This window comes from Colius striatus, chromosome 2, assembly GCF_028858725.1.
Source record: "Colius striatus isolate bColStr4 chromosome 2, bColStr4.1.hap1, whole genome shotgun sequence".
Lineage (NCBI taxonomy): Eukaryota > Metazoa > Chordata > Aves > Coliiformes > Coliidae > Colius > Colius striatus.
In genome coordinates this window covers 87,556,383-87,572,732 of record NC_084760.1, presented here as the reverse complement: position 1 = coordinate 87,572,732, position 16,350 = coordinate 87,556,383, and the positions used below count along the sequence as shown (strand labels likewise).

Genomic DNA, 16,350 nt, shown 5'->3' with positions numbered 1-16,350 from the left:
ATTATATTACAAGAAAGCATCTATTTAATCCTTGCTCTTGAGGGAGACATGTAGCACCTGTGCTGGTTTATACTTTGGAGCATAAAGGACTTTATTCCATATATTTGCTAGGTTTATTGCTGTTGCAAGGCTGACAAGAATATGACCAGTATATACATCATTATCTGCACTTAATAGTTACTGATCTTTTTCTTTCTTTTTCTATTTTTTCAATTTTTCAGGTTGTCCGGCAAATGATGTGGCTGATGGATCATATTTTTAAGTATACAAACTTTGGCATTGTGTCTCTAATCCATGGAGACTTCTTTATAAGACAGGTAAATGGAAACACTAATTACATTGATTTGTCCCTGATACTTGGAACACTGTGGTATTATGGGACTTCCTCATTACCTCCTGGATTGTTTGCTAGATTAAATAACTATGCTGTAATGTGTATGTTTGGATAGAACTTTGCCCTGAAACTACTTTTTTTCAAAGCCTATTGTAATATTTGCCTAGACAGGAATGTTTACAGAACTCAATTAGTATGGGAGCCTTTTATGAGAGATGTACAAAAGAAGTACACAGGCCCATCCTTTTTGTCTCTTTGCTTCTGACTGCCCATTGTTGACACTTTTCATCTTTACTTAGTGACCTTGGGCAGTGTGTCTGGTTAGGTCACTCTTCTGACAGAGTTTCCAATAAAGAAGGTCAGGACCATCCCTTTTGATGGTGTCTTTGGTAGTACATCACAGGATCATAGAATGGTAGGGGTTGGAAGGGACCTCTAGAGATCATCTCATCCAATGCCCCTGTTAAAAACAGGTCCACCTAGATCAGGTCGCATAGGAACGTGTCCTGGGAGGGTTTGAAGACCTCCAAAGAAGCAGACTCCACACCCTACCTGGGCAGCCTGTGCCAGGGCTCCCTCACCCTCACAATGAAATAGGTTTTCCTTATGTTTAAATGGAACTTATTTTGTGTTCCAACTTCACCCCATTACCCCTTGTCTTGTTGCTTGATACCATAGAGAAAAGTGATGCCCCAATCTCCTGACACCCACCATTTAGATATTTGTAAATATTAATAAGATCACCCCTCAGTCTCCTCCAGGCTAAACAGCCCCAGTTCCCTCAGCCTTTCCTCATAAGGAAGATGCTCCAGTCCCCTGATCATCTTGGTGGCCCTGCACTGGACTCTCTCGAGCACTTCCTTGTCCCTCTTGAGCTGAGGAGCCCAGAACTGGACACAGGACTCCAGATGAGGCCTCACCAGGGCAGAGTAGAGAGGCAGAAGAATCTCCCTCCACCTGCTGGCCACATTCTTCTTGATGCATCCCAAGATGCCATTGGCCTTCTTGGCGATGAGGGCACATTGCTGGCTCATGTTTAGTTTACTATTAACCAGGACTCCCAGGTCTCTCTCTGCAGAGCTGCTCTCCAGCAGGTCAGTCCCCAGCCTGTACTGGTGTATGGGGTTGTTCCTCCCCAGGTGCAGGGCTCTGCCTTTGTTGAACCTCATGAGGTTCCTCTCTGCCCAATTCTCAAGCCGGTCAGGATCCCACTGAATGGCAGCACAGCCTTCTGGGGAATCAGCCAGTCCTTCCAGTTTGGTGTCATCAGGGAACTTGCAGTTTAAGGTGGTGGTGGACCTGCATAAATAATAATTAATTGGTTGATGAAAGTTAATTTTAGCATCAGGAAAGAGTGTGTGTTGAGTCCAGCATCTCAAATGCTAAGGAGTGAAAACCTTGGATTATTTCTCACAGTTTGGGGGTTTTCATTGTTGTTTTGTAGCTGTTGATCAAACTGCCCACTAAAAGTAGAAACTTAGAAGTGCCATGATAAGCACAACCCCGCTGCAGTTATGTGAACTGCAACAGCCAGAGATTTCCTCTTTTTTTTCCCTCTCTTTATTTTCATTTATCTGGACTTAAAATGTATGGTCAGCCAGAGAGAATTAATGAACTTTCACTTTACAGGGAGGAGAAACTAATTTACTCAGAATTAAATAACAAAATACTTAATTAAAGCTGTACACAGCTAAAGTGAGAGTTCTCAGCATGGCTAGAGGCATGGTTAGAAAACCTCAGGCAAAATTAGGTAATAAATTAAAGGTCTCTAGAGATACACAACTGTGTGGTATGTGAGTGTGGAAAGGAACAGGGTTTAACACTTTGGAAAATATAAACCTGTTTCAGTAGGTAAAATTCAGAAGATGAACATTTTGAGGTACCCAGGACTGTCAGCTTGTTAATTTAGTATCTGAATGTGGTGTTGCAATTCCAGTTATAAAATCAAACCACTGCTGAGCTGCAAACACTCAGACTTTTCCTCATTTTTGTAAAGTGGCTTAGGTAGGCAATGTCACAAATAAGATGATTGCATCATGAGTCTAAATAGAAACCAGTTGAAAATAAGATGTTTCTTGGTTGTTAATTTGCCTTTGGATGTAGCAAAAACACTTATGGTGAGTGAGCAATGATCCTTTGTCTAACTATAGAAAGGCCTTAGTAATATTTGGATGAGCAAATACTTCATTGTTTCCTTTGAAAAATGATGTAATAGGTAGAATATATCCTATTGGTTAAAAGTGTATGTTAGCCTCATTTTCATGAGCAGCCCCCATGGCAGTTTTAGGAATGCTTGAGGCCTAGTAGAAGTTGACCAGTGTTTCCTCTTCTCCTGTTGACCAGTTTACCAGAAACTGAGACTGTCAGTAACTTGCCACATTGGTAGCATCCTCAAGAATTTGTCAGCAGTCTGCTGCTGTTTTCTTTCCTCTAAAGGATGGAAGGCTGAGCTCTTTCCCTGTGATGGTGATCAACTAGCCATGGTCTTCTAGAATTGGTTGCATCAAGGAGCTGCTTCTCAGTGACATACTTTTCTCTTCTTCCTTCTTACTGTTAGTCCAGTAGACTTTTCTATATTAGAACTGCTTTTTAAACCTCATGGTATTGCTAAACAGCAATTTATATAACCAGTTGTATTCATTAGGTTTGTTCAGGTTTTGAAGAGTTCTAGTACTTGTGAGTGAGTTTATTATGCACTGCTGTTTTCTCTAACTCCTGTGCATGGCTCTAACTTTCCTGGAGTCCTGTGGTCTAGTGGGAAAGGACTATTTTAACTGAGGAACTTTTATATTGCTCTTTAACTGCATGAATATGAACAGGCAAAGCTTTTTCCTTCCCTTTTATGAGGTACATTGGAAGGAATTGCAATAGTGAGGTTTGAAAATCTAGAAGAAACACTTTCATGAAAGTTGTTTTCAACAAAGGATTGTTTCTTCTTGTCTTCCACTCAACTCCACTCTTTCCCTCTTCCTTGCCAAAAAAATCATCTACCAAAGAGTGGAACATTTGTGGCAGTTTCGTTGGCATTTCAGAGACTCAAAATCACCTCTGCTGGTGGAAGTTTTAAATTTTGGACTCTTGTGTCATTTGACAAAGTCACTTTAGAGCACTCAGAACTGATAATTGATGTAAATTAATTCCTGTCAAAATTTGAGTAGCTTGCCCTTGCTGTATGTGGAAGTAGGAAGAGAAGTGATTGTTGTTGAAGATATTAAAGATATTTCTGCAATAATTAAGGACAAATCTTTCTGTGTTAAATGAAAAAAATTGTGCTAAGGCATCAAAGAGGAGAAATTAACGAGGGTTGATGTTGTTGGGTTTTTTCTCTTCCTCTTGGTCCTTCAGGTTTAATTATCACCTTACTATATCCTAAATATAGCTAATTATCAAATTAATTTGTGTCATATAGCATCTTGTTGGGTAGGACAACTAATTTTTATGTTGTACGATTTCTTTAAGTTCACATAAATAAAATCACTTCCTACTCAACAGTTTCTCATAGAGGAAGAAAACTTGCAAACATCACAACCCAGTTTTGGTTGGGTTTTTTTTCCCCCCATATCAAACAATAATTGTTTCCATCAGTGTATTGATTTTGGTTGAGACTAAGCATTCAAGCAGTGCAGCTTTTGGATAAATCTATGGTTCTGTGACAGCTTGGTCTTGAGGTCTATCTATGTCTTCTGGTACCTCTGGTATGCTACTATATGGCGTGGTGAGAGGTGTGTAGAAGGTACGTAAGCAAAGATACTCCTTGACTTGCAGATATTACTGAGGATATGTTAACCTCCAAATCATAGCCTGACCCCTTGTCTTTGCAGAATTTGGTTTAGCAAATTCAACTTGAGACCTAGTAACAACTAGGGAATTCTGTAAATAGATCCTCTTGTTACACGGAGTTCCCATTTACAGTGTGGATGTCACTCTTGCAGAGAAGTCGTCAAATCCTGGGCTTCACCCTCAACTCCAAGGGGGTTTTTTCAGCCTTTCTGTAAAGTGGCATTAACTCAGCCACCCATGGGTACCCTGGGAACATTGTTTTGTGTCATCCTAGAGGCTTATTTGTATCTCTGAAAAGAGAGAGAAATAGTAGAAATGTAATAATTATTTGTCTTAATAAGCATTTGTTTTATTCAGGTAATGTTTTATCCTTCCAGGGAAAAGCACACCGTGACCAGCAGCTTGTGTTACTCAAGGAGCATCTAGAAAAATATTACAGGAGCCGCAATCGGAAATGGATTGTTTTATTTCCAGAGGGTGGCTTTCTTAGGAAAAGGAGAGAAACAAGCCAGGCATTTGCCAAGAAAAACAATTTGCCATTTCTTAAACATGTCACCCTGCCAAGACTTGGGGCAACACAAGTAATTCTGAAAACGCTTGTAGCGCCACAAGAAAACGGAACTCCAGCAGGTAGAGATACTCTGATAAAAGGTAAAGACCACTTCACTCTTGTGACTAAAAAACAGATTGAATGTCCAAGATTTAAGCAAAACACTTCATGCTGAATTATTCTCTTCAAATGTCAAATACATCCATAATGCACCATCATATCAGTGGTTTTGTGTTTGCTTTTTCAGTTCTGTGAAGTTCATTGGTTTTGTGTTGAGGCACAAAATAATGAAACCCTTCATTTTAATTTGGTCTACAGTATGGATGCATAAATGTTTGTCTTGGTACACATGATGGATAGAGCAGGTACTGGAATGAGCACCTGGAGTGGGCAAGAAGGTGCACTGATTTATGGGAAAAATGTTTCTGGAGTACACAAACTATGTTCAGATTGCTGTTCTTGACTTTAAGAGTTTCTTTGCCTCTAGTACTGTAAACTTCACTCCTCTTCTTGAACCATTTTCTGTTGAGACCAAGTTCTTTACAAATTTTTACGATGACTCCCCTTGGCTGCTAGAGTGAACTGTCACTGATGACTAGATTTGAAGAATTGCTTTGGCTGCTTGTACTGGACGAATTATGAGGGAATAGGAATATTCCTGCAGCATTATTGTTCTGGGATGCCTGAGCTGTAGGGGAGAGTATAGCTGGCTTATAAATAATGCCTGCAGTTATGGGGCTTGGTGCTTTCAGTCTTTTAATTTTTAAAATTAACTTCTTGGCACTTTCAGAGAATGAGATTAGATCTTGCCTAACCTAGATGGCGATTTCTGTTACTTATTATAGAAACAATGGAAATGGGGGTTTGTGGCGGTTTCTTATTGATAGCTCGTGGAGGCATTTCCATAGCCAAGTTATTACAATCATTCAGCAGTTTGAACCAAGATCCATCCTAATGAAGCCTTACATATGTGGATGATTGGGATTTTTATGTGCTGAAGTACAGATTTCAGGGTTAGTGGGGTTAGCCTCATAGAGAAATTGCTTCCAGTTTTTTAGTTTTGAAGATAGTCTTGTCAACATAGGAGATGAATGGAGATGATGTTCTTGCAGCAGTGGAGGGAAGATTTTAAAAATTAATTGAAAATGAATCTGTGGAATGAACAAGAATATTTCCTTTCAGGGTACACTCAGAAAAGAGAGGCTGCAAGAAAGCTCCTATTGTCTTAGAAAATTTTAAACTTAAAAAAAAGAAACATTATACCCTCGTCCTTGTTAGAAGTTACTTTTTTAAATTGAAAAGTTTGGCCCCATTCCTGGTCTATTTCTTCCCCCATCTCCAAGGCAAAAAGGTATGAAAAGTAAGAAGCCCTCCAAATGTAAATTACAGACTTTCTAATTCTGGAAGGGGACCAAAAACATTTGTCAAATACCAATTTTATACTCTCTTATCCCTTGATTGCTGTCAACTTAGTGGAATATCAAATCTTACATTTTTTCAAGCAGCATGATTCGAGCTCTGGAGAGATGAGCATTTGATAGTGGTTGACTTAACTGGGTACTAAAATAAAGGAATTGTCTCAATAATACAATGGAACCAAATCTATCCATCCTACTTTAAAAAAACGAAGGAAAGATGGGCAAAAATGGGAAAGAGATGCGTGGGTTTAACAATCATTCTTTCAGAGTAGTGGAGATGAGAACACAATGAAAGGGATGAAAAGAAAAGTGAAAGTATATTTTATATGCTAGAAAAGAGTAATATTTGATAGACACAAAGCTGAGGTGTTTGAAGTCTGTCCTTCTTGTAAATGTTTCTAGCATCGTAGAACTTCCTTTTCAGAGATCGTAGAATCATAGAATGGTGGGAGTTGGAAGGAAGCTTTAGAGATCATCTAGTCCAAGCCCCCTGCAGAAGCAGACGTACAAAAGGTTAATTCTTGATCTATATCTTGTATGAAAGATTCTTTCTCTGGTTTTCTGCCTTCCAAATGCTTTCACTGTTCTCTTGCTGCTTCAGAAATTTTCAGAAGAATGTCTGTTCAGTTAAATGAAATGTAATTGTATCACTTGATGTGGTTATACGATGAAGTTAGAAGCCTAACAAGTTAGTGATCATCTTTACTTTTTATTGTGTTCATCTTTCCCTTTTTTTAACCCCACAAAAAAACCTGGCTGTATCCTTGTTGGGCTGCGGGTACTAGAACTAGACGTAACATGTACAATGAAGGTTTTGCCAGTGCCATCTGTAGAGATTGTGTGTGAACTTTGTGTACGTTGTTGCCGTGCCCCTTTGCCGGGGAAGTGGCTCGTGTGTCAGTAGCACTGCACTTCAACTTCATGGTTCACGGAAAATCTTCTTCTTCTGCATCACTTCTTCTTGTGTTCTGTACTGGCTTGTTTAATAATGTTCCTGGCATCCTGGGTTACCAAATTATTTACTTTAGTATAATAAGCTTTCTTCTCTGTTATTTATCATTCTCTCAATCTTTTTGTTACTACCAAGCTTTACTGATGACAATGGGGAATCACCTCCCTCCCTCCCTCCTTCCTTCCCTCGATTTTATAGGTTAACTCCTCATCAAAAACTATCTCCTCTTTCTGTTGAGTTTCCTGGGTAGCTATGTTATGGTGAGTCATGATACAAACAGTTGTGGTGTTCCGAGTGCTTTTATTAGTACTTAATTGGTTTTAAATGATCCTTGTAGCTTTTATACCATTCTCTTTTTTCAGCTGGGCTGGTGTGCAATACTGTGTGAAAGAAGAACAGACAACAAAAGTACCTGTAATAAAAGATGTGCTGCATCTGTGCTGCACCCTAATTTGGTACAAAGCAAGTTAAGCGCAGTGGTTTCATGATGTGACCCCCACCTCCCCCTTGCTCCCCAGCCCTCTAGCTTGCTTTTGTGCATCAGGTGTTACTGGAGTTACAGCCCTCAAATACTAGTTCAAGAATTGTGTAACAGCTAAAGGCTACACCATCTGTCCTTCTTCTGTAAGGTCTTGAATGTGATTTCTGACATCCCTTTAGTAGAGATGGGTTTCTGTTGTGAAGTGTGAGGTTCAGTAGCCTTCCCAAAATTTTATTAGCCTGAACTATGATAGTGGTATTCTTAGTATGCAATCCCTTTTTACACCTTGTTTTTGTACTGGTTATGAATTCCCCACAGTTTATTACCCAGTTCTTGCTCTGTAAAGTGACAGGAAGGAAAAATGTTCCTCAGCTGGAAGATCAATACTACTTGATTATTGTTATATTTATACTGATCAGAACTGATCAGTTTTTTATCATTTGCTTTGCCAAGGCAAGAAGCCTCAGTTTTCTTAATTTCCTCCTCCTAACAGTTTTCCAAACCTTCTTTTGTCTTTAAAGTCCCAAGTACTAGCCTTGATCGGGGCAAAAATTAACTTGTTGCTGGTAAACACTAAATTAAATGACTAAAACAGTTGTTGCTTTTGCTGCCTTTTGAAACACTTGTTTAATTCTAACGAAATTGTACTATTTTATTCCTTTATAAAAGGAAGGATGGAAAACCATACAGGAGAGGTAGTACTATCATGTGATGGCTTGAGTGCTTTTGAAGCTAGAAAGTACAGACAATGTAGTGAAGTGGTATGTGTCTCTGAAAACACGGTGTAAGTTAATTCTGACAGGCATCCCTCTAGGCAGATGTGCTGTGTGCTCCAAATGGAGTACTCCTGCATTCCAGGAGAAGGTTTTAATGCAGAATAGAAGCACGAGCAGCATAAAAACACTTGATGCATAGCCATCACTACTTTAACCTCTGATGAGAGGTTGCTATGAGCTTGGCTAGAGCTGTAGTGAAATCTTATCTTACTGTTTTCAAATGGAGAACAGTACATTCAGTTCTGATGCTTTTTCTCAGAGAAATTCAATTTTCCCTTCTGCAGAGCTGGACACTGGACTTGGTAATTGGGTTTTTTTTTTTGTAATACAACTTCTTGCTTCACAGTTTTATGAGGAATGTGACTTGAATAGCATGTGGGAAGGCTGTTTTCTTTTTTATCCTGGAAAAGAGGCTTCTTGTTTCTTTCCAGGTGATTTGTTATGGAGAGATCTTAGGATAATAAGCAATATGTTCAGACTGAGAGCTAATCTTAGAGAAGTCGATTTTAACATCCAGCTGATCATACAAGGACAAGTAGAGGACGAGCGACAAGTAACAAGAACGCGTTGCTGTGCAGAGGGAGGCACCAGCTTCTTTTGGCTGTAGTGAGAGTGACGCAAGTGTCCAGGAAACCACACCTGAGTACTACTGAATGCTAGTAAATATTTTCATTTTTCAGATGGAAGCCTGCAGCCCTTGGGTTCATGCCTGGCTGGTTCATTCTTTTCCACTCCGGATACAATTCAGCAGTATCCCACTGTCCAGAGCTTGACTGGAGGCGAGGTTTCCTGCTGAAACCTGTCTTTATAACTTGCTCTTTTTCTCAGTGGTAAACAGAGCAACAGACGGTGGCCACGCTGGCCAAGCCAAATTTGGCAAGGGCAGTTCTTGAACAGGTATATGCAACTCCCTGTTTTTTTTTTCAGCTACAACAAAATGCCAGACCTGACATTGACACCATGTTATAACTAACGCAGCAATCTTTCAGTTCTGAGTTCCTGCTACTGCACTTCATTTAAAAAGTAACAAGTGTTATTCTTGCTCAAACATCCAGTTAGGCCTGAAAGCGCAGGGTTCTTGGAGATACTAAGGTCCAACCCCTTTGTGTTGTGTACATTTGTCTATTTCTTTTTCAGATTCAGTATCTGTTAGAGCATCATGGCTTTAAAGTAGAAATGCTCATCAGCAAGGCACAACATAGGATAACCTCCCTAAAAAAAGGACAGCAAGGTTTATTTAAAAATTATTTTTCTGAAATCTGTGGTGATTTAAGGTTTTTTGGCAGTGTGAGATCTTGGACGATTACGTAAGACTTGTATTCATAGACTCATAAAATGGTACGGGTTGGAAGGGACGTTTAGAGATCATCCAGTCAAATAGATCAACTAGATCCCCCTGCTCAAACAAGTCCACCTAGATTAGATTGCACAGGAACATGTCCCAGCAGGGTTTGAAGACCTCCAGAGAAGGAGACTCCACACCGTCCCTAGGCAGCCTGTGCCAGGGCTCACTCATGTGAACAGTAACATAGTTTTCCCTTATGTTTAAATGGAACTTTTTTGTGTTCCAGCTTTTGTCTACTACCCCTTGTCCTGTCACTGGATACAACAGAAAAAAGCGATATCCACCATTTATATGTTTGTAAATATTAAGGAGATCCTCCTGCAGTGTCCTCTGCAGACTAAACAGCCCCAGTTCCCGCAGCCTTTCCTCGTATGAAAGATGTTCCAGTCCCCTGATCATCTTGGCGGCCCTGCGCTCGACTGTCTCCAGAAGTTCTCTGTCCCTCTTGAGCTGGGGAGCCCAGAACTGGACACAGGACTCACCAGGGCAGAGTAGAGGAGGAGGATGCAGAAATATACTTGTGACTGTGATTTGATAGCACATGTTGATAATTGCAGGTACAAGTTAGCTGGGTAAGATCTACTTGCTCTAAAGGTAGGCTCTAATGGACGTTACCTTCAGAAATTTTTATTTTGTTTTTTTCTGCCCTGGGGTTCCTGCTGGGCTGTCAGAAGCAGGATTTTACACCATCCTGCCCTGGAAGGGGCTGGAGGTGGGTTTGTTGCTGGTCTGAGGAATCCATACACGGCTCTGCTCCACAAAAGCAGAAGGTAGGAAATAGGCACAGAGGAGGACGGAAGGAGTTTGAACCATTATCCACTGAAAGAACAGTTTGAAATACTGGCTAAATATTTAATAAATTCTTTTAAAACATTTTACTGTAAATAATAAGATAATGTGCCCATATTCATCTTGCACTTTTAAATTGCAATTAATGATCTTTGTTGCTTACTCACTTGGACAATTTACTTGTCTTTATCCATCCTTACTTTACATCCGGGAAGATAATGAATTGAATGGCTTTGTTCTGAAATCCATTTCTAAATGAGTATTTCTGTGGATTTACTATTAATTTCATATTGGCTTCTCTCTCTAATACATTGCTGCTTCTAAAATGGAGGACTCTGTAGTTAGTGCTTTTCTTGAGAGAGACTTGACAAGCACTCTGTCATGATGCTGGCAAGCCTGGAGGCTCTAATGGGACCTCGTGTTCTCATTTCACATGTCTGTCTGGGCTTTAAAACACTGTATCTCCAGAAGGTGACACTGGATGTTTCAGCTTGACCTGTGTAGCTTGCCCTTGGTCAAATTTTGGGATAGCATGGTGCATGCTCATAATCTAAATATTGGGAAATAGTGTCTAGCCTTATTTGCGTAGCATGTTTGCATTGGTAACAAAGCAATGCAGCTCCATTGTTGAGCAGACATCATGAAAACACTAGGTGGTTGTTAAAATGATTTATGGGTAGATGTGATATATCTGCGTGTGTAGCTGTCTTCTCACACTTAATTAAATTAAACAAAAATTAAATTAAATGCAAGCTTGTGAGTCAGTCCCTGCACGTAGGTTCTATTTGGTGGTAATAACTCTGTGGCTTTTAAAGTGCACCTCAGACTGCGTGCTGCAGATTTCTTCATTTGTGTGGTAGCTCTTCAGTGATGTTTGAATGTCAATTCTGGGCAAGACCAAACCTATCTGTGGTAGGTTTCCCAAGCAAGAGGAGGGTGTCTGCCTGTTTAATTAACTCTCCAACGAATTTCTTCCACATACTTGCCCAGCATCGTTGACATCCTTTGGCAAGGAGCGCCCCACAGTTTAATCACCCTCTGCATGCAGAATCACTCTTCTCTATTTGCTTGGGAAACTTCACCTCTTGGCTTCATTTTGAATACATCTGTTCTTATATTGAGAAAGATGGTGAGCTGTCTGTCCTGGCGCTCATCCTTCATGGCAACAGTGTTTTTGTCAACCTCTATCATATTTCTGTCATAGCTGTCTTGACCACAGGCTTGAAGAATCTTGTACTTTGTACTAAGACCTAACACCTCCTACATGCTTCTGCCAACAGGTGGCTGTTTTTAATAGTCAGGTTTTTAAATGCCTTAAAGTTATTGCTGGATGTGATGTAAGCATATTACTATACTAATGTATTAAGCGTTAAGTAAGCATATTACTATAATAGCTGGAACATAACGTGACCTCAGATAGAAGGCAGCTAGAGTTCCCACAGATGGATATAAGGTTGACAAGCTGCCCCTCTTTCCTGGTTTACTTTCCAGATCTGCCACTTTCCCTCTTGGCAAACCTGTGAGTTGAAGACATGCCAGAGGGAGGTCATGACTAGGCTGATATCTGACCTTGACTATTGCTGGTAGTAACCTGTGTTCAGACTTAAATTTGGCTCTCCTGAATACTTGTCATGATAAATATTTTCACCTCTTTTGATCCATTTTTCAGTTTCTAATTCACTGAGCAGCGTATGAGCATGTACTGATATCGGTCTTATTAACACCTTGTGTACGCAAGTACCTTGTGTACTTTCCATTATGAGAAGAGACAATCTTCTATTTCTTACTTTCTTGTCTTCAATACATGAGATGACATATTTCCTTTGTCCTGTAAGTCAGATTTTATGAACCTTTGAGGGATTTTTTTTTAAAAGGCCTTTGAAAATCTGCCTGCTCTGTACAGCATAAATCACCTTTATCTACTTGCCCTAACCCAGGAGTGAGGCTAGTTGTCCAAAGCAGTCTACATGGCTGTTGCTTCATCAGTTATCTGCAACTATGAGCTCTGACAAAAACCCAGTTGTAAATGTGCTTAATGTACTGACCAAGAAAGTTGGATTTTTATTTTTGGAGTTTTCCTTTGGGTGAATGAGGGAAGGCACCTAATATTTGGGCCAGCGTGTTAGGTGCCTGTACTCCTACTCAGTGAGTGAACTTGTTCTACTCTGTGTAGTACAATAGGTAAGAACAACAGGAATATCTGTGAAAGTAAAATCTTGATCTATCTGAAGTTTATAAAAGTATTTCTGTGCTCTGTAATGACATCTGGATTTTATTTCTGACTCTTGTTTTATTTGTGCCTCCTACCTCATGAAGCAATATAAAAATGGAATAGCTATCAAATGAGTGACACGCACTTTCTGCTTGCTTTTAATGACATGTTTCTTTTTGTTCCTAGAGAGCAAATCAAAAGGCCTCCAGTGGGTGATAGATGCAACCATTGCGTATCCCAAAGGAGAACCTATAGACATCCAAACTTGGATTCTGGGCTACCGACAGCCAACCGTTACGCACGTACATTACAGGTAGGAAACGAGCCTGCTGCTCTTACAGTGAACAAAAGTCAGGTATTCACAAATGAGCAGTGTTGTGTTTCAGGATATTTTTGAGATCGGTAGCTGTGTCACAGAATCTCAAGGGTTGGAAGGGACCTCAAAAGCTCATCTAGTCCAACTCTCCTGCCAGAGCAGGACCACCTGGAGTAGGTCACACGGGAGCTCATCCAGGTGGGTTGTGAATGTCCCCAGAGAAGGAAACTCCACAACCCATCTGGGCAGCCTGTTCCAGTGCTCCCTCACCCTCACAGTGAAGAAATTCTTCTTGTGTGTCTCACACAGGTGGGAAACTCATAATAGCTAAACACAATACAGTTACCTGTTCAAAAGTCCGGCGGTCGTTCCGTATCTTAGCATGTTTTAAGTTTTTGACTTGTGTCCTGTGGCTGAGTACGGTTAATGATATATTATATAGAATATATGTGATGGCTAGGTCATCTTTTCCACTTCAGTGTTAAGGTGCTGGGAAACTCAGTTTGGGGTTTTGGGGTTTTTTTTTAAATGATTTTTCTGTTTTTAAAATAACAAGAACAAATTAAAAGGCACTGTGTTATTTGATAAACAGGTTTCCCGAGAGATTATTATCTCTTGTAATTAGCTTCCTGACAAAGAAATATCAGCTTTTTCACTCAAAGCACATTCTTAATACTTGAGCAGAGCAACACTCTGGAGATAGTAGCAAATCTCATTGACACCTAGGATGGGATACTGTTAAAACTATTCAACAGTTCTTTGTCTCAGGACCTAAACTATGGGAGAGAGAAGCTGCATTTTGCTTTCATAGAATCATAGAATGGTAGAGGTTCGAAGGGACCTTTAGAGATCATCTAGTCCAACCCCCCTGCAGAAGCAGGTTCACTTAGATCAGGTCGCACAGGAACATGTCCAGGTGGGTCTTGAAGACCTCCAAGGAAGGAGACTCCACAACCCCCCTGAGCAGCCTGTGCCACTGCTCCCTCACCCTCAATTTGCACTTAATTGCAAGTTTGAAGTCTAGAAATATTTTAATAATCTTCCTCTGTCAGATAGGTTGATCCCATTTTATCTCAAAATTGTGTTATTTTATCTTAATTTCCTTTTGCTTATTTGGGGGGCTTTTAGATTTCTACAGTAAGCTTTCAGATATCCTTGTGAGGACGCCCTGGGTGGCAGTTTAACATGGGAATGACCTTCTCTGGCACCACTGCTATGTCATTGTTGTGTGATACAGAGCAGAGGCTGCTCACTGGAGCTCCTTTCCACAGCCACATTTAAATCTGTCCCTGCTTTTTATAGAAATCTGCCTTCAGATTTTTCCGAAGGTGAACATACACCCGAATTTCTGTAAGGTATCATGTTATCTATAGTGCTTGGTTCGGGTCACCTTAGTCCTCTCAGATAATTGCAACTTGAATGTATTTGGAATTTTGCTAAAGAGTTTTTCCAAAAATACTTCCTTTAATTAAAAAAGATGGGGAGGAGAAGGGAAGTTATATTAAGCTGAATTAACTTCTTGCTTCTAAATGTGTATATTCAAACCTACTTTGATGCGTGAGCATCAAGATGATGTAACCTGCCTTGCATTCATTGAACTTGAATGTTGCAGTTCTTGTAGTACTAAAATTCTAAACCAAACAAAAAATTAAATAGAAATTGTTTGTTTGGGGTGCAGGTTTGTTGTTTACTTCCAGAGGGGCTAAATCCCTGGTTTAGAGGAAAGCAAGCCTCTCTGATTTTTATTTTTAATAACCTCTAGTTGTTATGGCTGACCCTGCAAAAGCGTGTGACACGCTCTCCAAATGGAAACTAATGCAGTGGCATGTCTCTGAAGGCTGAGAGATGGATGTAATACCTCTGAAATGAGAACTGAGTGTCTTGGCTAACTTTCCAGTCCTGGCAATTCTTAAATTGGCGTGTCAAGTTTAGGCACATGTCCCTTGGACTGTAAGGGCTGCTGTTGGATGCAGAATGACAGCTCATACCAATGCATTTAAGGCAGCACACGGGCCCTGGCAGCAGCAGCAGTGCGGGAAGGCCCCTGAAAACATGGGGGCTGAGACACCTTCTGAGCAGGAGTCACTCTTTGGGAGGTGCTGATGGAATCAGCCTTAATGAACTTGTCTAATACCATTTTTAACCTGCTTAGGCTTCTACAGTTTCCCATGCCACAACATGTGACTGCCCCTGAGAGTGCCAGCCACGGCCACTTCCTTTTGCTTATATTAAATTCCTGTCTTGGTGCCTTCAGTGAGTGCACCCTGTTTCCCAAGTCCTGCCAGTACTGGATGAATCATTTCTCAGTGATGCTCACCGCAGCCCATAATTTTACAGAGCTTTCCCACATCTCCCTATAGCTGTGCCTGTCCCCTTCGCAGCCCGACAAGTCTTCATCTGTTTGGTGTCTCCTTACACGAAAGCCTTTCCCCAATTGCCTTGTCACTTTTGTCTGTGACTTTTCTGGTTCTGCTCGAACTAGTTTGTGAGCTGACTGATGTCCTGAATTCCCCACAGCGACTTCAGGATCGCTTACTAGAGTAGCAATAGCTCATCTTAGAGGCTGTGTCAGTATATGCATAGCTGCTGGTGCTTTTTCCTTCCCCAGTGTTCATTGCCTTGTATTTACTGGTATTTCATTTCAGCTGCAAATATTGTCAGGTCCTTCTGCAGCTCTTCTCTTTGACTACCCAGGATAATTCTGTGCTATCATTTCTGTATCATTTTTCCCAGATTTAGGGTATGATCTTAGCTATGATATGCTAAGTCCTTTTAATCTATCTGGAATTAGAGCTGTAGTTTGAAATGAATATGGTGAACTTTCACCTCCAGTGTTTTTAACAATAAAATGTATTTGTTAATGCTTTTGTGTGGCTTTAAAAATATTTTTGTCTTTTCCCTAAAGGCTGTATTTATCTATGGCAGCATTAGGAGAGTGACTAAACAGCACCTGCATACGGATTTACTCATGTTGCATCATCCTTTTCTTTTGCTTATACAGAAATTTTCCTGTTGGATTCCCTTCGGGGCATTACAGCAACTGAATTCTTTTCTATTTTATTTTTTGTTCTCAGATCAGCTGATTTTACTCATTAGGGGTTATTTTTTTAAGCAAAGTGCTGTAATGTGATGGGCACCTTCAGGGTTTTGACAGCTTGAAGTTGTGTTTTGATGATTTGAACAAAGTTGTTGGTACTCCTGAGAACCTGTGAAGATGGAGTATGTGCCTGGGAAACTGGGAGTGGAGGGCAGGGAAGAGTAAGGGGATAACTGTTCTCCCCTGGAAAGCTTCTGACGTCAAAGAAAACCTTACAGCTCTGCCAACACTTTATTGAACCTTCTCCAGGCTTGGGAAGCCAGGCGATTGAAGCCCAGTGAGCTGATACCAACTTCTTAC

At 40.4% G+C, this 16,350-nt stretch overlaps 1 protein-coding gene across 1 annotated transcript in view; it reads left to right on the top strand.

Annotated features, from left to right (window-relative positions):
• LPGAT1 (lysophosphatidylglycerol acyltransferase 1) overlaps positions 1–16,350 on the top strand; it is a 65,723-nt gene that overhangs the window by 33,121 nt on the left and 16,252 nt on the right. Inside the window, exons 5-7 of the mRNA XM_061991391.1 lie at positions 222–317; positions 4,492–4,765; positions 12,824–12,950. Coding sequence (XP_061847375.1) covers positions 222–317; positions 4,492–4,765; positions 12,824–12,950 — 497 coding nt within the window. The remainder of the gene's footprint in view (positions 1–221; positions 318–4,491; positions 4,766–12,823; positions 12,951–16,350) is intronic.